This window comes from Pollicipes pollicipes, unplaced genomic scaffold (assembly GCF_011947565.3).
Source record: "Pollicipes pollicipes isolate AB1234 unplaced genomic scaffold, Ppol_2.1 Scaffold_4881;HRSCAF=5763_pilon_pilon_pilon, whole genome shotgun sequence".
NCBI lineage: Eukaryota > Metazoa > Arthropoda > Thecostraca > Pollicipedomorpha > Pollicipedidae > Pollicipes > Pollicipes pollicipes.
The window spans coordinates 31,376,843-31,399,705 of record NW_023596576.1 but is presented as its reverse complement, the minus strand read 5'-3'; the positions used below and the strand labels follow the sequence as shown (position 1 = coordinate 31,399,705).

At 50.2% G+C, this 22,863-nt stretch overlaps 1 protein-coding gene across 1 annotated transcript in view; it reads left to right on the top strand.

Annotated features, from left to right (window-relative positions):
* The first annotated feature begins 13,062 nt into the window (after positions 1-13,062).
* LOC119100247 (pumilio homolog 2) overlaps positions 13,063-22,863 on the top strand; it is a 34,938-nt gene continuing 25,137 nt past the window's right edge. The window contains exons 1-2 of the mRNA XM_037223354.1: positions 13,063-13,316; positions 21,869-22,070. Coding sequence (XP_037079249.1) covers positions 13,206-13,316; positions 21,869-22,070 — 313 coding nt within the window. The 5' untranslated portion in view covers positions 13,063-13,205. The remainder of the gene's footprint in view (positions 13,317-21,868; positions 22,071-22,863) is intronic.

Here is a 22,863-nt window from a genome sequence, read left to right as displayed (position 1 = left end):
TTCTTTTCATTTGCTCTGAGGACCCTATGCTTGTTGACGGGAGCCTCTTTGTTAGCTTCCTGTGGCACCCATGATTGCTCATGTTCCGTCACTAGGGGCATTTGTGCCTTAGCCTTAGAGCAGCAGTCGGATATGCGCCGATGAATGTGTACGCACAATTGTCGAACGTAATTTTATGTGCTGCCGACGTCGTAGGTGTAATTTCCCTTGGTTATTGAAAGTGTAACACGTATATTGTACTTGTGCATAACGTTCTTAGCATATTTGGAATGCTAAGATGTTTTATACGCCTTTGTAATAAAAGAAAAATTGTGCATTAGTCATCAGCCACCAGGTGATTATATCGCCCAGCCGATAAACTGGGAATCATGTCCGTGCTCGGTTTTGATGGTATTTGGCAGCCAACTTGAGGTTATTTAGCCTGTTTTTCCGAAACACTTGTCTCAAAGTCGCAAGGCTTAACATGATCTGTAGAAAATGAATGAGTTTCATGAATGTGCATGCGTAGCACGCCTAGATTTATAGTATTGCACACGGTTAGATGGGTTCTCGTATTTACTATATAAATATATACATATCTATATGTATATGTATATTAAAATTTACGCTTTATCCTATTTATCTTAAAATCTAACGGCCAAAATGCAAGTATATTTTTGGAGGGGCCCCAAACTCTAGGGGGCCCCAAAATGCTGCGTGCCCCCTCCCCCTTGAGGAAAGTCTTGTCCGCCCTTGGCTTCATTTGTATAAATTATATTAATACAGCGAAATCATTAGTTATGGAAACGACTCTTTTCAACGAATGTTTTGACATCGAAAAGTAGCACGTAAGAAAGAGACGATTTAGCAAAGTAAGTTGTAGATGCTGCTGTGTTAAAGCTCTAAACCTTAACATTCCTATTGGTGTGTACATGTTATGGGCTTCCGTGCGTAGGATTTTCGTGAACCAATCCACCCATTACCCATTGGGCTGTGCCCATACCCACCCACTACCCATGGGCCTGTGCTCATTCCCATTCAGCCCTGTGTGCCCATGGGGCTGCCCAATTCTGAGTAAGCTGTACCCGTCTGTAGCCAACTCGTTTGTATTTTTCGGTGTTCTGGCTCTAAATTACGAAACAACTTTTAGGAATTCGAGCCAATACTGATTGAGATGCGCTGTTTTTTTGCAAAAGTGGCGTGGATAAATCAGTGCATAGAATTAGTATATATTGCGCAGTGAAATTTTGCAACCGGATAGTTGAAGTTGTGCAGCTCTCCCTGACACCCGGTTTTTATTTGTTGAATTGTTGTCGGATTAGACCCAAAGGTCTTTTGGAGCCAAATCGAATACAGATTGTCCGATCCAAATCAGACGAGCCGTTCTCGAGACTTCTAGGGGGGGGGGGGCGATTTTACGTTCCGCCCAGGGGATTGACGTAGATATGGCAGCGTGCAGGGAATATGATTCAGCTGTCCCTCTCACAGTCAACCGAGGCGTCAAAAGCAGCTTATCTTCGCAGGCGAAAGCATTTTCTAAATGGTTTGGGTTTTTGAGCTATCTATTAAGCCCCGTTTAGTACAGTGAACCATGAGTAAGATTCCACCTTATAAGGACTATACAAGTCGCCATTTTAAGCTTGTGGGAATACTTGGAAAGGCTGGGCGTCTCCAGCCGATTTGGGCGGTACCGTTAGACCGCGGCTGGCTGCAGTGCAGCGGCGGACGAGCCGGCGGGCCTGGCAACCGCGGCCGCCTGTCGTGCCGCTGTGTGACGGCGGGCCAGGCGGCCGGGGCCGCCTGTCGTGCCGCTGTGTGACGGCGGGCCGGGCGGCCGTGGCCGCCTGTCGTGCCGCTGTGTGACGGCGGGCCGGGCGGCCGTGGCCGCCTGTCGTGCCGCTGTGTGACGGCGGGCCTGGCAAGCCGTGGCCGCCTGTCGTGCCGCTGTGTGACGGCGGGCCGGGCGGCCGTGGCCGCCTGTCGTGTGCCGCTGTGTGACGGCGGGCCAGGCGGCCGGGGCGACCGTGTCGCCGGGCCGTGCCGACTGCCAGCGCCGGCATACCGGACGGGCGGCTGATATTGTTCGTGCACGCGCCGGCCGCCGGCCGCGGTGCGCGGGGTCGCTTTATTGCCGGGTCGTGGCCGCTGCCACCGGTCACGGCTCGAAGCCAGGACTGCCCGGCCTGCCCGCAGGGCCAAAGTTCAGTTAGCGGGTGGGCCGTCTGACCTGGTGTCGGAGCTCAGGTGGTGGCTGGGTTGTTTGACCTGGTGTTGGGACTCAGGTGGAGGGCGAGCCGTCTGCCCTGGTGTCGGAGCTCCGGTGGTGGCTGGGTTGTTTGACCTGGTGTTGGGACTCAGGTGGAGGCTGAGCCGTGGACTGAGCGGCGGAGCTCGGCTGAGCGGAGCTCGGGTGGACTAGAAAGCGGGTTGCTACCGAGCACACAGCAGAACACTGTGCCCTGTCCCGGGGCCTGCTGACTGTGGCTTTATTCCATCTCACTCGCTTCACCCACTCATTCATTCACTCGCTCACTTTCACTCACTTGTTCTCAAATAATCGTTGTACATCAGTAGTATATAACACTTCGAAATAGTCCAAAATCGGCCATCCTCGTAAAATGAACTCTAACGACCCCCAAGACCAAAATATCCCAGCTGCCACAGCCGATTAGGGGTGTGCATTTGTTCCATGACAAGGCTCACAAGTTGCCTGGGTGCAAAACGGTGACAAGTTTCAAGGTCATTAGGATTATTGCCCCGGCGCTTGCATTGAGCCAGGATCCATGGCTACATCTAACGTTAATGCGTCATTGAATGTACTGTTGTACATGCCCGACCTTTCTGTTCGAGCCGCGAGCGTGTTGGCAACAATGCAGCTGATGCCGCTCAAGACGGCTGCGGTTGCACCTGTTCAGGCCTTCAGCGCCCCTCAAGTGTGCCGGCTCGCCGCCAGGGACGCCACCGTCGCGGCCGCTGACGGCCGCTGATAGTGACTGATCAGCTCGTCTGGGCAGGTCCGCATAACGGGCCGCTAGATGACGACAGGGAAGGGGCCACTGTGTGTCTGTGGCGCGCGACGGTGCGTGTTGGTCGGGTGCCTCTCTGGTCTTCCCACCTGATGGAGGGTGGCGACCAGTTGTAACACATCACTGCCCCACTGAGGGCGTCATGAGGGAGACTCTTGTCTCTAGCCGGGACGGGATGCCGACAGTGCAGAGTACAGACCGTGGGCTGCGGCCCATCGCACTGACTGGCTGCGTCGCCGCCGTTGGAGGGCAGGGCTGTGCCGATCAGCCCGCAGACCCCCTACCCACGGCCGTATGGGAAGCTCCGAATGTCAAGTAGTGTGTGAGGGAGCGGTCTGCGCGCCAAAACTCCTGATGCACATGTTGAGCACTTGCTTTTACCACTAGCAAGCGTCCGGATTATTCTACCGACCGTAAACACCTAAGTGAGGGCATTTAAACGCATTCCGCTGCCACAGATCCGACCGGTGGATCTAAAAATCTGAAATGGTTAAATCCTGGTCGACCTAACCCAGAGAACATGTGCCGCGTAAGACGCTTCAACATCCTCCTTTTGAGGACTTCGAATCCTCTTGTACCGACAATGACGATCATGGCTTTGGAATAGGTGCGCCCTAAAAACCCCATCAGCAACTAGCACAAATGTGCGGCACAAATCAGTCTTGCCCTTACACCGCACCTAACATCACACCTCATGCACCTTGGTTCGTGACCTGCACGCCACCTCCTGTAGAATTATTGATCCAGACTTGTACACGTCCAAACAGTTGATGTGTTGCGTTGGAACCATTCCAAACAAAATGGAAAAGTGTCGCAAAACAACAATGCAGAATCCTGTCCAAGTCAAAATAGCCGTGTAGCTTCACATGGTTGGCATAACAGCTCTTCCACCAAAATCGAAACGGAAACAATTGTCTATCAGGGCGTTTAATATTTTTTGGCTGATAGATTCGCGAAATTTTTGGCACTCATATGGAATTTTGGGGGTTGTAAAAAAGCATTGTCTTTTTTTTACTTTTACTACTCAATCGTGAGTTGAAGCGAATCCATAGCGTATTCTAGATTTGGATGGCGCTCAGCGTTTAACGAATCGCATTTTGAGGTTCAGATATCGCGAATTTTAACCACATCCGTGCTGTTGTGCGGAACAGCGCACAAAATCAAACTGTGTTCTTCTTTTGTGCCCTTTCGCTCTCAACTTATATTTTGGGTGATCCAGTGCTGGTGCTACATCTTGTGCACAAGTGCAATCAAGGACAGCATGGCGCCTCTGACGTTGGTCGCAAAACCGTAAAAAGTGCTATGTTGTGCAGCACATGCATCCAAAACTATAGGGGGGGGGGAGCACTAACACGTGGGCCCCACTAACACGTGGGCCCCACTCTTTTAAACATTAGTAATACTACCGCTGCATTAGCGAATGGTCATTTGAATTGGTGATTTAATAACGATGATAGCAAAACACGAAAAGGTAAAGAACAGCGGGCGTTAGTGAGTTTTTCTGTAGTCTACGCTACTTATAGTTGTCTGACACTTTGCACGAGCTGTTTCACTTATTCGGATAAGCGGAAGTGCTTTTACTGGATCAAATGATGCATCCGCTTACTAGCCATTTCAGTGAGCGCATTGTACGTTAAGAGCCTTTGTTAAAACACACTTTACTTATGATGAGCATGCAAAGCCCCTCCTGTCCTAGAGAAATTTCACTGAACATCTGACGTTGGGAACTTCTCTCGAATAGGGTTTTATCGTTCGCGAACCTTGCGACCACATCGATACTTGTGTACCCGTCGTCCCGTCGGTCGCTCCCTGAATCGGCCTCACCCCGACGGACCCCACCCCACGGACGGCGCACTGTCACGCGATCGGCGACTGCCTGGCGGCCTGCTGCGTCGAGGCCGTGTACAGGGGACGGCTTGAGGCCGAACGGGCCCGGCACCGGCGCGTCCGTGCCCACATACCCGGCGCCGCCCGGCGAGCATGTGTGATCGATGCTGGCCGTTTGTGTTGGCCGGGCCGGTGCCGGCCGCGCCCGGCTCACGTCCGTCACCTGCCGGCACAAAGAGCCGACAGCGCGGCGGCCAGGCGTCCGGCCAGCCGTCTGCAACGCGCCCTCGCGCTCTCGTCCGTCAGCTGGCGACGGGACGCGCCGGGCAGCGACGCGTCGGATGGTGCGCCGTCCGCGGCGACGACGCCGCTGCAGGTGCCGCTGCCGCTGCCGCCACGCCGGACCGGACGCACAGTCCAGCACCGATTAGAGGTGCCGATTGGATTCACAAATATTTGGAATGCCATAAAATCACAAAACCTATGCTGGGAATTGGATGGGCAGGGACAGTTTTTTTTTTATTGGACATTCTGTCATTCTGTCGTGACGCACATTGGCATGCACTTAACTTATTCAATGCCGCTCGTTTCAAAGACAAGTTGATTTTGGAACAGGAACAAGCTGCTGATGACGCATATTAGACAATACTGTTTTTTGGAATATGATTCATAAAGTCTCTATTCTGAAGAGTATTGATAGAAAAGGCATATATGTCGATGTCATCAGGAGAGCCTGTGATACAGATTATTTATCTGGGCACGATTCGTTTTCACAAACCATTCGACTAAGCTGCCGCAGGCTAGCTTAACGATAGTCAAGCTAAGTGAACATCCATGTGTATTGTGAATTATGAATGCTTTCACGAAAGTCTGGGATGCACATTTTATGTCACGATGATCTTCCTCCTTCTCATTCGATTCATTTGGAGGATTCAGGGACGCGAGAAGTGACTGGGTTCATTGGTTGTAGTTCGCAGTTGTTTGGTTTTGATAGGGAAAATTTTGGACAAGTCGACTTTTGCGGTACTTCTTGGAAGAACAGAGAGTTTATCCGTGAACTTTTGCTTGGGCTTCCGACGAGAACTTCCAGAACACGGCACTTAAACGTATGGTACCGACCCCAGCGGTCTACTCCAGATGGATGTCGACTCTATCAGGCTGGCTCGGAGGGAAGGCGGCCGCACCAGTGCGCAGGCGTGAACAAGAGTATTTTCTGTCTCCGACAGGATTTGGAGCAGTCTAAATTGTCATCTGGAGCCAAAACTATGAAGCAGATCTTGAATCAGTCCTTGAAATCGTGTGCACGCAACAGGCTGCACATCTTGCGGACATAAAGCTCAGAAGCTAGAGAGAGGGTTTTCGGTGTGAAGAAGGACTGGGCTGTAAACTGCATTATCTTAAAAAAGGCTATTTCAGCTCAAAACCCCATACAAAGGTGGAACAGTCCCTTCAATAACTAGGCCAGTAATGCTTCCGGATGGGACTTTGGCACGGCGTACGGGGCTGGCATCAATTGCATTGCTTCCTTTATCAGTGCGTTCGTGAAGGGTTAAAGTTTGTTCCCACTCTGGTGAAGTCAGGAACGCTGATGCTGGTTTGAGGAAACTTATTGCTAGACGTAATGTGTATCGAATTATTGCAGGATTTCAAAGCCGTTCACTCCTTTGGCAGTTAATGTACTGGCATGTATTTGAGCTACACGTTTTCACCCGTGAACTATTATCTTGAAACATACAAGTTTTTCAGTTCCTCATAATTGGTTTATTGTAAGGTGTTTCGAGCACGTACAGATCGGCATACATACAAAATCATGTATCATCTGTCACGTGCCACCACTTTCCACACCACTAAAACCTTGAAAGCTATTCCGGTCCTGACTTTTTAGCACCTCGAGTCATTCGCAAAAATGTCATCAAGGAAAAACCGACACCTTAGCCATAGCAGCTTTCCTACATGTGTGATTGCAAACCGAGATAGCAGAACCACGCAGTGAAATCTGCAGGCACAGTTTTCCTCCTACTTGGGAATGTGTTCTGTTCTGGCTCGCTGCTGCACTTGTTATACTCAGTTATGTCCTGCCTGCTGTGACCATCGGCATGTGATTCTGTGTGTGGCGGGGGCATGCGCAAAAATGCCGTCTTACCCTCGCCGACCGAGAACAAAGGCAATTGACTCAGGCCGTTCTCAGCCTCGGCGCCTGGGGCATGTCCGCCGGCCTGACTTTAGCTTGAAGATGATTTGTGAATCACCTATGATATCTTCCCGGCCCCGTGCAGGACTACATTCACGCACACATACCAGCGTTCCAAAATTCATCCAGTAGGGTGTCCAGTGTGTAAATATGACTTGCTGCTGCCAGAATCCGAGCTCTCCGGCGCCTTCCGCACGTCATTTACTGGCGCTAATCCGCTGCCCTTCGACCCCGAACCCCGACATCTGACCTGCCCGGTCCGTTTGTCAAGCCTGAGGCGCTTAGATGTTGGGTTGACCGCAACCCAGTTCGGTGCTGATTTACCTATTTTGAGTAAGGGGAGAGGCAACAGGCTGTAAACTGTAAGCCGGTAGTGTCAAAGCATGACAAAATGTATTGACTTCCACGTTTCCCATGAGGCTGAATGTTGAAACGCTGACGTATAGGCGCCTTGGCGCTTGAGCGCTATGACCACTGCAGTCTTTGACGCTTCATAAAAGGTTGCGCGGCGGCGTGCGTCGTTTCTCTTTAAACCACATTCTTACAACATAATACATGCACACATAAGTGATCTACATACATGCATAATAAACACATGCATGCGTGCATATATGCACACACATATATATATATATATATATATATATATATATATATATATATATATATATAGTGTTGGTTGTACACCACAGCAGAAGGGCGGTGCCCGCCTTTCCTGCCAGGGTAAGAGGCAGGCGACGCCATATAGCCTCAGCAGCTGTGTCGTAAAGCCCCAATGACACACACACACACACATACACACACCACAGCAAATTCCGCGTTTACGACCGTCTTGGTCGTTGTGTTCAATGCTTCGTATGCTGTGTTTGCCGTTTTCAGTGTATCGATGCAAAATGCTACTAAAGCTCAACTATTTTCTCGGAGTTTCGACAAGTTCCATGATACTTTTACAGATAAATATTACACTCCAAACATGCAGTCACAAGCACAGTACATAGAGAAACGTTCGATGCCATCGTACTCCCACAACATGCATGGACGAGGCATTTAAAAAGTAGCATTTGCGTGCTGCCCGCTTCAATTCCAGACACACTCATAATTGCTAGAGAGTTTTACATTGTCACCAATCAAGTTAAAAGGTTACTGGTCCGGTTGGTTTCCAGTGCGGGGGTCTGCTCCATCAGTCACATGTCGTAGAGTGGTAGCTTGGTGAGTTGTTTTGTATGTTGAAGGCGGGTGTCATATGTCTCTGATGTATAACGTTCCAAGTGTGGCGAGGTATCCATGGTCTGTGGTATGCGCAGGTGTAGGAATGTCCATGACTGACGTATTTCTAGTGAGTATGGTGTAATGTACGCACGCATGTGTTTACGGTGCTCTTTGCATGGCTGTGACTTGTTGTCAGGCCAGTGTAGTGTATTTTGTGTGTTTCACAGTTCGGCATTACATTGGAAACATTAAACTACACTTGGTCTGTTTGAACTTATCTTTGCTTTGGTGGAGGCCATTTTTTATCACTGGGGAAGTTGTTGTTGAACATTTGCAGTACATTGCAAATCGCTTTTCCCGTTGATTAGATGGGGGCGCAGTGCTGGAGGGCAATGTCACGCAATACGTTTTCATCGGTCTCCCATGATGGAGTCATAGTCTTTTGTAAATAAGGTTCATCGTTTTCTGACATTCACGAGGGGCATTATCTTGTTGCCTTTTTATTTAAAATGATCGTGTAAGGATTTCGTGGCATTTCCAAAGTTAGTGTTTGAGTAACAATGGTTCATAAGCGTCTGACGTAGCCGGTCTAACCCCCTATCAAAAGCATTCCACCAAGAACAATTTTTAAAGCCCTGCGGATATAATCCCGCTTTACCCCTTTCTCAGGAAATAGTGAAATTGTTTTACAAAATACTGCCACCCGATCTTGAAAAACTGATAGGGAAGGACTGCGTGACATTGTGCCGCACTGATCAGCGACAAAAGCCAAAACTTGTTGCATGGTCATATGCTACGAAAGTTCAAAAAGCATCTTCCCTGATAATCGCAAGTAACCTCAACCGATACAAAGATAAGTTGAAACAGACCAATATTGCTATCTACTTCCAATGCACTCCACGGGACTGTGAAGCCCGCGAAGTAAGTCACTTTGGCCTGAATGCAATAAATCTCTGCCGACGTTTAACCATGCACTTACGGGGGGAGCACCGTAAACGCACGCGTGCATACACTACAACACCATACTCACCAGAACTACGTTAGTCATGAACACTACCATACTTGTGCATATGACAGACCATGGGCGCTTCACCACTTTGAAACATTGTGCATTTGAGATATGGCACCCATCATCAACGTGCAAAACAAAAACTCACACAACTACCATTCTACGACATGTGACTGATACGACAGACCCCCGCACTGGAAACCAACCGGACTTATAGCCTTTCAACTTGATTGGTGACGATGTAAAACTCTCAACCATAAGGAGTGCATCTGGAGTTAATGCATGCAACATGCAAATGCCATTTTTCAAATACCTCGACCACGTATGTTGAGGGCATACGACGCAAAAGGACTGGTGTATATGCACCGTGTTTGTGACTGTATTTTTAAGGAGCAATATCTATCTTCAAAATGATCATAGAACTGATCGAAACGTAGGGGTGCCGGTAGTGTAATGGCTAACGCGTCTGCGTTAACCACTGCGCATCCGGGAAACCAGAGGTACGGGGTTCGATTCCCCGCGGTGCCCGCCCTTCCTGCCAGGGTGAGAGGCAGGCGACGCCATGTAGCCTCGGCAGATGGGTGCGTCGTAAAGCCCCAATGACACACACACACACACACACACACACACACACACACACACACACACACACACACACACACACACACACACACACACACACACACACACACGCACACGCACACGCACACGCACACGCGCACGCCACGCACGCACTGCACGTCACGCAACGCACGCACGCTACGCACGCCACGCACGCACGCACCGCACGCACGCACGCACGCACGACACTAGCCACACCACAGCACACACACACAACACACACACACACATCACCACCCACACCACACAACACACACACACACAACACACCCACCACACACCACGCCACACACACCCACACACCCATCACTACCACACATCACACACTACACTACTATACCACCAACACACACACACACACCACACACACACACACACACACACACACTACACACCACACACCCACCACCACACACACACACACATCACACACCACACACACACACACACACACACACACACACACACACGAACACACACACACACACACACACACACACACACACACACTGATCGAAACGCTGGCCAAGTGGATGGTATTTAGTAGCATTCTGTATCGACACGCCGAAAACGATAAACACCACAATAAACCTTGATCAAACGACCAATGTATATAATATATATATATATATATATATAATATATATATATATATACATGTATATATAACTAGCTGGCAAGGCTGGCGGCCTTGGTCTGTTGCCCCATAGTTTACGTTGTATGTGTTGTGTGCACCTCAAGATATGTTTTGCAAATTCTCAGACATGTACTTGGTTTGAAAGATTCACAGTATACTCATGTCAACATTGCATATGGTTGCGGTACGCTGGCAACCTGGCGCAGCTCCCAGATCTTCCAACGCATGGTGTTAGGGTTTCTCGCGAAACATTAAATGTTTTCCGCGGTAAGCAAACGCGAAGTGTCCATGCCTTTAGACAGCGTGTTCACGATGTCCTTCGTGAGAGTGGATTGAGCCTTCGGGGAGTGATGCGTCAATCCAGCCTGCAAGCCCCTCCATGAACGTTAGTATCGCCAGCCATCCATGCGTCTCTGGAGCAGGCCCGAAAACAAGATATGATATCCTGTGTTGCGAGAGCTACAGCCTTGACATATCGAAGTGTATCACGGACACAAAACCCCATTTACGGACGGTTCTAAGACGGATTGACGGCGGTTGGCTGCGTTTTTGCGTGCGGCCCAGGCACACGATCGTTCACGCCGCCGACGTATTCGTATGTACATACTGCAGGAGCTCGTTGCGATTTACAAGACACTAAGCTTTATGCAGGTGGACTAAGGACGCGTTGCACTGAATTTTATCAGACTCATTAAGTAGTATTTTGGCATTAAGACTTTTTAATCCCACAAGTCCCCTTGTACAGGTCATTCTATTACGGCTCTACTCCTTATACCAGGCCGGGAAGACCGTAACACTGTGCTGGATTCCAAGCCACAGAGGAATCGCCGGAAATGAGGCTACCGACGTCGGCACAAAGTATGCTACGCTTCGTCCATGCAGAAGAGCGTTTCCAACACCCGCTACGGGCTTATACCCAGCTATATCATCCTTTTGCGACGCTTGTGATGGAGCACGTGGGATGTGGTAGGCACCAACAAACTGAAAATAATTAAGCCGGTCATCCAGAAATGGCAATCATCCTATCGGAAGTCAAGGCGCGAGGAAGTAGTCCTAAGTCGCTTGCGAATTCGACATGCTCACGCCATCCGTAGTCACCTTTTATGTCGCGATGAACCGCCTCGGTGCCGCCAATGTAACGTAACGCTTACTGTGCGCCACGTGCTCATCTCTTGTCCCGCACTACGAGTTGAACGACTGCGGTACTTCGGCCCGACTACACCGTCTCTCACGCTCTCCGATCTACTCGGCAATTACTCAGCACGCACCGAATATCTGTCTAAATTCCTATCGTGTGGTAACTTCTGGTGTATATAGACGCCTACTCAGATTGTTCGTGACACATGATAGGTCTCCTTGAATTTTATTAGTTTTGACCAGGACATACGTTATGGGCGCTACGTAAAAGCGCAGTCGAAGTGCCCTAAAGCCCCAATTACCATTATATCTCAACATTGCGGGTTTTTCAGCTCTCCGTTTATTACATATATCAATTAGCCGGACATAAACACTACGATAGTGCACATTTTACCGATTTTACCGAAATGAAATGGAATGTCTCGCATCTCAAGATATTGAAGCATCAGATATGACGAAACAAGCTCACTTACGATCATTGGTATATTTTTAGTGGAAAAGACTACCGTAGACAGCACAATTTTCTGTTCATTAAATATCCTCATCAATGGGCCGTGGTTTGAGAGCGTCATCGTACCTTCCACAGCACGGATTGAGAGTCAATTGACGGCCGTTTTATTGAAAATTTCTTTCATGGACGCTAGATATGAACGCGTCGATTATTGCACCTGTTTAGGCCCTGATCGTCACAGGGACTATGAAGTGACAGAATTTGAATGACAGTATTATGTCGTCATGAATGCCAAAGTGGCTTTGAAATACTCTCCTCGATATACCTTTTCCCAGTTTGCGGGCATGTAGCTCAGAAACTGGAGGGGCTTAGCTCTCAAGAAGGGCATGATTGTGAACAGTCACCGAAAGCCCTTCAAGATGGCTTCTCTAGTTCAAAACCGCACATGAATGTGAAACACTCCGTCTAAGCAGTTTTAACACTCGGAGCACAGTTGCACGGCGCATTGGGATTCCTTGAGCACACGTGCCGGCCTGCCTGCCCGCTATCACCGTGTGCTGGTCTAACTGTCCCCCTTCCGTCCTGAGTCCCCTCCATCACGAGGCGCGACGGCAGTCAGTACTGGCCCCGATTGAGTTCCATTACTGCATAAAGCGCGTCCATTTATTGTTTCATTGAGCTCGTTGAGCTGTGCCGGGGGTGTGACGTGGCCGGGCTGGACGCTGATTGGACGTCTGAGCTGGCGTTCACCGCTCCCGAGGCGGTGGCATAATACAATACAATACAGGGGCACCGGGGTCACCCAGTGTCGCATGCCGCGCGTGCATTGTACACCCACTGCATGCGCGAAACCGCGGCAGCGGGCATCGCCGCCAACTTATGTTCCAGCCAACGCGCGGCGGTCCAATTGAGAGGAGGCGGCGAGGCGGCCGCTGCCTCTAGTCGGCAGACGGCGGCCCGCGGCGCCGTGGGGGGGAGCTGGTGCCCGCGGGCAGGCTGTCAGCGCCGGTCGCTCCACGGTATCGGAGCGGCTTCGGTCCGCATGGTGTGCCAGGTCACGCAGTGCTGATCAGCTGCCGGACACGTGCCGCAGCAGCGGAACGCCACCGCAGCTGGTCATGGGTGTGATAACCGTCGAGCATAACATGAAGCTCAAGGACAAGCGTTTCGTGACACCACATGAGCTGATGCTCTACAAGCCCATCAGCTCAGAAACCAAGAATTACAAGGTACGGTGCGTGGTATTTTGGCCATGTGACCCGGGCAGTCTCCTGCCATCCGTGCTCCCCCTTAAACCTTAGGTATGCGCCCTGCAGAGGAGTGTGTTAACTGGCATGCACTGGATGTGTGATAAGGACTTAAATACCAAATCTAAAAAAAGAGTTTTCGGAGATCATGCGTGTAACTTGGCCGCGATATTTTCGGATTACGGGCTCACCACACATCGGCCTTAGCCATTGCCGACCAAAATATATATGTTAACTAGCAGGTGCTTCAGTCACGGGGGATGGGCACCGATGCCACGCTCCCTTTCCCTTAGCAAATTTGAGGCATTGTGTACGCCTGTGAGAAAATCACTACAAAGACACCATTGTGGCACACACATACAATGAGTGCAAAGAAAAGCTGCAATGTTGTTATTGGCCGGACTAAAAAAAAATTGCGCATGTGCCGCGCTGAAAAGTTTCTCCAGGGGCTTATGAGTTGGACTCTCCTCCGTTGCAAACTCCTGCATACACCTCGGTAGCCAACCAATGCTGCCAAGAACATTGAGCACCTCTGCCAATACATTTATTGCTTTAGGCTCCATTTCAGCACAATGTTTCATGCTTACGATTCGGGTATATGCCTGTGTTCAAGAAGGAGGGAAGCAATCGTATCCATGTAAAGGTGCATAACATCACCTGCGCCATTCAATACTCACGCGGGCCACCCGTTCAGATTTGACTGCCAAAACTCACCAGTATAATGCGGCTCTCAAATGTTTGGCATTGTCAGCAGTTGAGTTAACCTATCGACATCACGATGCACCATGTTGGAATGAAACACATAGCATAAATGCCCCCTCCCCCCTCCCCCAATAACACCAGTGAGCTTGACATTCAGAGAGTTTTGGGGATTTGGGCTTTTTCTGAGGGGCAAGGCAGGAAGTCAGGGATCCGTGAAAGGCCCAAACCTCCGCGCATGTATGCAAAGATACATCCGGGTGAGGGGGGGAGCGCTCCCCTCGTCCCGTGTTTTTTCATCGTAGATGGCTTCTGACTGAAGGAAGATAAAAATGGGCGTGATGCGCTCTCAACAAACCATAACCTTCCCTTCTTACAGAGTGTTCCTCATTTCTATCGAGTTTTAAACTAAAATGGCCATTTTGAAGATTATTCGATATGGTTCACAGCCCCGTCCTTTCTAAGACCTAACACCACTAGTTTCTGAGTTACATTCCCACAGAGATGTGCAGACTATTGTGTGCAGACTATTCCAAGTCCATTAAGGCATACATTACGCCATAGTAGCGCCATCTAAATTTTGCCACCCCGTATGCTAGGCGGCGTTCAAGACCCCAAAATATATGCATCGTCGTGCCGTTCAGATCTGGCGTCCGTGAGCGCAACTTCCAAACATGAACGCAAATTATTGCTGCACCAGTATTGAGCAATCTGCAAGTTTAGATCACGAATCGCGCTTTGTGCTACATGATGTATGAAATTGAACGTTACTGCTAGTTGGGACGGAAATAAGATTTGTAATAGAATAACTTAAGAAAAGCGATATACCCAGTATGCGAATACAAGATAACTGCTTTAAATCACGGATGAATATGCAAGAACACCATGAGAAAGAGCCACGACACAGGGACATGACGATATTTGACTTAGCGAACACTACTAGCGCCGTGCTGCCATCTCTCGACAGGTTTGAAGTACTGCAAGCGAGTGCATGGGTGGCAATGTCGCACGGCTAATTTGGCAGCACTTCAACGAATGTCTTGCAAACGTTCCATGATGCGATCAAACAATGACTTGTTGGGAAGGAAATTCACTAAATAGAGAAAGGTTATTTTCTAGAGCAGCCTTTGCCGCTTGAAAGCATACTAAATGTAAAAAAGTGAATGGCGTCATCATATATGAACTTGCTTAAATATCGTCAAATGTGACAAGGGAAATCCTGACTGCTCCCCAGCAGGTGTGGGCTGAGACCTCTGGATGCCTTGGAGTCGTGACTGTGACTTCACGCAGCTGAACTAGCCCACGCGGCGGCAGCCTCTCGTGCCGGCTTCTGGCGTCCGTTTCGGCGCCCCGTGGCCGCTCACGCGCTGCCGCAGTGCTGCCGCGGAAGCCTCGGTGGCGTGCGTGGGCTGCGTTTGCCGTTTGACCCGTGTCGTTTGTTAGCGCGCGGCAAGCCTGGACGGGCCGGCGGAACTCCGAGCCCGCCGGCAGCGGCAAACCGGGCCCCGTCGGCAGCGGCAAACCGGGCCCCGTCGGCAGCGGCAAACCGGGCCCCGCCGCTGGCACCCGCCTCTCGCCGACCGCAACCGGGTGGCGGTGTTGCACAAACATACGTGCAGAGGTGCGAGGTGCCCCACACATTGCGCACGTCTGTAGAGAGAGCTGGAACCGGCGTCCAGTTCACTCGCCTGGGCGACATTTCGTAGCGGGCGGCATTGGGCGCTGTCGCTTGTGGGGCCCGTTATTGCACAAAGCACGATCTGGCTTAAACACCGGTTGGATTGGGTTCCGTAATGTAGGGACTTGTGTGCTCATTTGTACTATTCTTACGCAACCCCAGCTACATTAACTCGCATGGACATCTGTGGTACATGCTAATCATCATGCGTAGACATAGCTAAATGATTCTCGGCATTTACTGGTTGGCTGTAAGATAATCAAGTGATTTTGTGAGCACTTCACGCTGGAGGAGTGGTTGTATGTTGTTTGTGGGTTAAGCAACGGGAATTTGTTTATACCAGTCAAAACTCGACTATGTCGATGACATGCATACCGTTGGTACCTTGGATGTCACATGATCAGCAATTCTGCTGAGAGCTGGATAGTTTGCCTTCTCATCAGGGAGACGACAGTGGCGATGGCTGGAGTGATCAACTCATCGAAGATCGGTTTTCTTGCGATGTGATCGCCCAAGTGCCTGTGAAAGCAGCATGGAATCATTCCTCCGGATTGTCTCGTGCATGGCAGTAGGGCTATTATACGCAAACGCAGGGGACCTTGCGGACCATGATGCTGAGCTTAATATCGCACTAGCCTCAGAAACCATTCGCCCAATCGTTACATCCTCGACCTCTCGCTGGATTGGACGACGGTTTCAGTGTTGGCTACGCCACATTTTGTTGGACCGTGTTTGGCTCCAGACTGTGCCGGTATTTAGGTCCCTTTCTTGACGGTTCCGGTGATTGAATGGGCGGCTATCAGTGATATAAGGCGGGCCCATCCTTTTGCAAGTGGGGCCCCGGCGTCCGCTTTGTTCTGTTTTGTTGAAGCCTGAATTGTCCACGTTGTGAACCAGCAGTGGATGTTCTGCCATCCGTGGAACATACTTGATCGCCTGACTTGGGTAGTGGCTGCAGCGGAAGAGATCGGTGATGAGCTAGATCCTGTGAGTTTTGGGGTTTCTGCTCGAGAAACGAATGACTTGATCGATCGGAGCAGACTAGATAGATCTTGGAGGCTATTATATGCGGGAGGCAAACGGATGCAGCCTGTGGAGGATACAAAATCCTCCGCAAGCATTGCGTTGAACTAGTCATCGATGCACATGACGAATAGTACAAGGAGCGTCCTTTTACCCCCTTCATTGCTTTATCCCGCATCCTCACGATGTCTCGCTCGTCCGGAGCAGGCTACATTCGCCAGCCACAAGTAGGCCGAAGGGAATCTGGGGGCTATCTTCCGAGCGCCAAGCACACACCCCGCAGAGGGTGTGTGCTTGCGGTGCGGTGCGGTGCGGGCCTAGTCTCGGCGGCTGGGTCCCCAGGTGCATGTAGCTTACCCGCCGTCAACCTCTCTCCTGTAACCCACAGCTTAAAATGGTCCTTATCGGCCGAAAGAGCTAATCCAAATAACCAACCATTTACTACCTAAAGGATGGAAGATTTTGATAAAATCGACACGCAAACTTTCATCAAATAAGTATGTAACTGTTATCAGCAGCATTTAGAATTGAGTATGCGGCGGCGATATCGGGCCGGTGCCGTGGTTGATACAGAGCAGATTTATGGACAGCGGAGCAGATTTATGAAGGACTCAATCAATGCGCCGCAGTGAGTTACAACCAGTTTGACTTTACTGGCGGGTTGAAGGAAGCTTTAACAAATAAACAGATGTTCCATACTAGATGTGTTGTATTTTATGGTTTAGATAACATATTTTTATTGAAATATGATATCTTACGGTTTTGCACATTTACCACAAGAGGTTATTACAGAGTTCACCGTACAAACTCTTGGCTGTAGGCTGGTAAGGCGAAGGGAGATCTTGTCGATTAAGTGCCATTTTTTACAGTGATAAGCACGGAATATAACTGAAGAGCGCCCCACCAGCCATTAGCCTAAATGGCGAGCATGACCTCCTGAGGATTAACACAAGAAAACTAGATCTGCAGCGTATGCAAGTCTGGAGTTATTTTCTTCCTAGAATGTACCACTCGTTCACACATAAAGCGTTTGGTCTGCAAGAAAATCAAAATGCTGTTTTTCCTCCAGCACAGGCAAAAATCCTATTCCAACAGCAGGTTAATAAATTGTGAATACCCAGAGCAAACCGCGGCCATCTTGTTTCCTGTCACGATGTATGGACCAAATGAATGTTGCGGGAAAGAGGCACCGCTTTGTGCTGCTCGCCTCCCCAGCAAGGCAAAATCGTGGAAATTATTAATGCGTGGGGACTAGAAAAAAATATAGATGTGAAATTGATGCACATTTTGCACCACTACTTATTGCGCCTCTACTAGATTTGTTACATTGTTATGGTTTACACTTACTACATGTTTAGGTGGAAAACGATCGTACGGCGGAGCCAAATTTGTGAACACACCGCTTGCCGGGAGAGTGGGATTTCGGTTAGTTAATTTTTTATTGTACTAACCTTTTGAATAACACCATATATGCGAAAATTACGTCACAGATGTTCTGGATATCTTGGAATAAAAGTTGATGCTCGGATCTGACTAGGTCAGATCACAGACTATTTATGGTTGACCGACAGACTACCAATTTAAGTTCCCGAGGCTTTTGAGATGCATTGGAGATGTCCTTGGCACCTGAACCCGCGCTGAAGCAAACTGCCGAAATGTATTGAGCTTCATCAACATGAGTTCTCTTCGATGAAGTTCAGCATAGAAACGACGATCAAAACTAGCTTGGTGGCCCATCTCAGCATCGTCATCAGTGTGATACGTGATGACATGACGCCCCGATGACGTCAGTCCAACAGACTTTTTCATTTAACCTTCGTCGACTTTCGTCATCATCAGTCGTGAATCCGCCTACCCGATGCAGACAAAAAATCCTGCTACGACTGCTCATTTCACGAGTCATTCACCTTTCGAGCAACGAGACCGTTACAATTTGGAAAACACAAAAACATCACTCTTGTAGGCTACTGAAAGACTAATTCTGGATTGTGAACTGGCCTGACCCCTGTGAGGGAACAAAAGTGATCAGAATGAACCCCCACCGTCTTAACGCTTGCTCGTGTGCTCTCAGTAGCCGTCTTGATGTGTTAACATATGTTTTATGCGCATCTGCCAGAACGATCGTTTTTGACCTTTCATGGCTTGTGGTGACTTCATGTCTAGCCTAAGGCAAAGCAACTTGGTGTGCGTTGTTGATGCCTTGACGTGGCCTCAACAACTGCAGCTTTGTTTTACTCGTGCGACCCATGAAGGCTGGAGATCCTTGGGGAGGGGGGAGTCAGTTCCCCCTCCGGCCTTGCGCGCTTGTCTCAGGCCCCCGGCCGGGCGATGGTTAAGCTTTCCTTGCGCCAGCTCGTCGATTCAACGCGAATGGTCTCAATTACTTAAAATGTGACCTGTCGCCACACGCTTTTCGTAGTACCTCGCAGCCCATAGAAACCTAGGCAAACTGGAAACCGCAAAAGCTAACAAAATCAGCCGAACGGAGAACGTAGTGCCGAGGGTTCACAGCTCCTTCTGTATGGGCTCATCTTGATGATTTCGTGATCCCAATATTCCGTGTGGATATCCCTCTACTTTCCGAAGAGCCTTCGCCGCGCCAGGCCCTTCTGAAGCCTTGTGACCCAATAGTCATTTCAATTCAAGCTCAATGACCATTAGGACCATCTAGACGTCTCGGATCCCTCCTGAGACGACAATGTTCCTTTTAATGTCATTGAACTTCGGGAACGCTTCGGGAACAGCTGGAAGTCCGTTGCTCCCCGAAAAGTCTTAAAAATGTATGACTTTTCATGGGGGCCGTTCTCAGTAATGATAGCAATTTTTAGCACCGTTTCGTAGCAATTTTTAAACCCCTGACATTATGTGACGTCTTTTATTAGCCATTAGTCCCAAACCCAGGCGGCATTAGTCCCAAAACCAAAACGGCTTCCCAACCAGCTGCATAGAAAGCTTGGTGTGGTGCAGTCCCGCGTCAAGCCATCTACGTAACATTTTCAATTTCGTGAGGCTGCACAGACAACCAGGGCCGCACATCGGAGAAAGGGATACAAGCGCCGGTTCTTCCCTTACAGCGCAGCAAACATTGCTGTCAAGACTGAGCGCCTGCCTCGTCAGGGGCGTGCGTTCCTAGTAGACCCCGACGGCACACGCCCCTTACCAAAGTTGTGGCACGTTATGCTGTGTTCGTGGCAGGAGGGAATCTTTTACATTTGAAAATATTGAAGCAAGCATCAGATATGACGAAACAAGCTCACTTATAGCTTTTGGTATGCTTTTTAGGTGGAAATGATTGAGATGATGATTGAGAAATAATTGACGGCCGTTAGATCTGAAAATTGCTCTCACGAACGCCAGATAAGAACGCCTCGACAATGATACTTTTTTGCTTTGATGGCAGCATAGCTTATGGAATGGCAGGATTTGCATGCCTTTATTATGACGTCATGAATGCCAAGGTGACTTTGAAATACTCTCCCGGATATGCCTTCCCCCATTTTCGCCGCTCAGCTTTTGATAGTTCAGAAACTAGAGTGGCTCAAGTTGGAGAATCAGGTCACACGCACAATAAGAAGATCGAGAACGTGCGATGTTCCACGACACACAATAAATTGCGCGAGCACGCTGCACGCGAGACTCGATTTCCTCTGCCCCTCACGGGAGTGTTACGAAACCAGACAGTTCAGCAGGTTATAAAGAAATCGGAGACACAAAGCAATCTCTCCATATAGACATAGGTCCGGGGCGCTAAAGAGGATATCCATATAACATTGCCGTGGTGACCCGGTGGTCTCGCTCCCACTGCAGTAAAACTCCTCGGAGAAGAACCTGAGCCGGTCAGGTGCTCAGGGAGCATGATGGCTTCCAAACTGTTTTCAATCCCTCGAGATTGTCAACGGCTACCTGCAGGTAATTGGGCTAATGCAGAGACCGGAACTATTCTTGGAGCTCCGAAGACTTTCGCACTCACCAGTCGTATGGGATGCCAGTGTTGCTTGAGATCATCAGGTGTCCCTTGGGAGATGAATGAGCCCGATACATAACTGGCGGGCATGGGATGCAATTCATACCATAGGTCCAGAAATGGTTGTCTCGGGATGTGCAGGGTCTTCTATAATGGTGCATTGCTTTAGCATGCTTACCGTCCCTCGGAATAGACATTCGATACGGTAAACAGGAACGGCAAAGTAATGACAATGCCTGTGGTACCAATGGTCATCCAATATATCAGAAGTCAAGCAAACGAATATATTTGCCTGACAGCACGCTGAAAAGTGCATAGGTTTTAATATTTTATACTTTTATATGCACTACGGCTATCTGGCATGCTGGGCTTGATCCTCCACCAATGGCAAACTAAAGAAGCAGCGAGATGATCAGCGGCGAGAGGACGATCAGCAGCGAAGAACGTATCGTGCTGATCATTAACACGCGCTCGGGTGGGGGTCAAAATGACACACCCCTCCCACCCCAGTGAAGGGTATCCAGCCGGCCACCCGGGCGCGTGTTCGTAGTTGACATATGTGAGCGTACCTTAGGTTGTATGTGCCCGAGGATCAACTGTGGCGACCCACTTGCGCTCTATGAACGTTAGGACGGCCGCGAAGCGATGTAGAGCCATACCCCTCGCTTGGAGGTGATCGGATATCATTGCGGTCTGTTATCACTGCCCTGTAGATTTGTACTATTTCAGGAATGGCAATGATCGAAGAGGGCTGGTGTATCTCTGGGGCTGAAGCATACTTCGGATTTCGCCTCTGTTTTCTCCCTGAGTTTCCCGTAAAGCTTGTGCGAGTAAATAAAATACAACTCAGGATTTAAATGGCTGCGCGCAAGCATGAGGGCGCAGATTTTTTGCGGAAATGCGTGTGCCCTGCCAGGCAGAGGGTGGCGGCCAGATCAGTCGTGGATGAGCATGCATATGCAAGCGGGGGGCAACCAGGTGGTTCCGCGCCCAGTTTACAGCCGTGCTCATGCAGGCTGACGTGTTGTCAGACGGTGTGACCTGCAGGCTGACGTGTCGTCTGACGGTGTGACCTGCAGGCTGACGTGTCGCTGCTCGTCGTGATCTGCAGGCTGACATGTTGTTTGACGCTGTGATCTGCAGGCTGACGTGTCGTCTCCCCTCCGTCAGCGCTTCATGAGCAGCGGGCAGGTGCAGGTACTCTCGCACCAACAGCAGCAGCTCCAGCAGCAGCAGCAGCAGCAGCAACAGCAGCAGTACTTGGTCTCTCAGCAACAGCAGCGGCGGCAACATCAGCAGCAGCAGCAGCAACAACAACAGCAGCAGCAACAGCAGCAGCAGCAACAGCAGCATGCGGCACACCTACCACCCGGTGAGTCAGCGTGACACGAATTTCTGAAATGGTTTTGCTCCAAGAGGGTGTGCCTGTCACCAAAAGCTGGTCGTCCTAAGTTGGCACCACAAGTGCCAAGTGCCATGGGTACTGAATGCGCTCCTCGTGTTCGCCACCGTTTCCCTGGCCCCGGCTGTGTCGCTGCTGGCACTGGGATCGGCTGTATAGCGTAGATAGGGGATCACTCCCATGCCAGTTGGGGGAGCCCGCTGTTTTCATGCCGTCTTAGGGCACTGGTTTCATATGGAGAGCCCGTCATGCACCGTCGGACGGCGTCTCCACAATGAAAGCGGTAGCAGCCTGCCTCTCTGCGGCCGGTTAGCTGGCGCGTGCCGTCGTGTCCGCCGGCTAGTACTGTTGGGGCTGTTGAGTTGCCGCCGGCTGATGCTGTTGGGGCTGTGGGGCTGTCGTCCGCTGTTAAGCTTGACACGGTGTGCCGCCCCGCCCGTCGTCCGTACCATCGGCTACAGGGCCGCCACCGCCGCCGCCCTCGCACGCCTCCCGTCCCAACTCGTCCTCGATAGGACCGCAGGCTGCTCGACTGTGAACACACGTTTCACGGTTGGGGCGGGTCGGGGATGGGGAGAACGAAGGGGCTGCAGTGACTCACCCCCGGCTGGCTCCTCGCGGGCCAGACCTGCCCGCGTCTGCGGTGAACGGTCGCTCAGACAAAGTGCTGCAATCGTGTAAGGCGCCGTCAAGCCTCGTTTCAATGGATGAGCGCCTCCCCCCCCCCCCCCTGTCCCCCGGCTCAGACGCTGCTGGCGAGGCT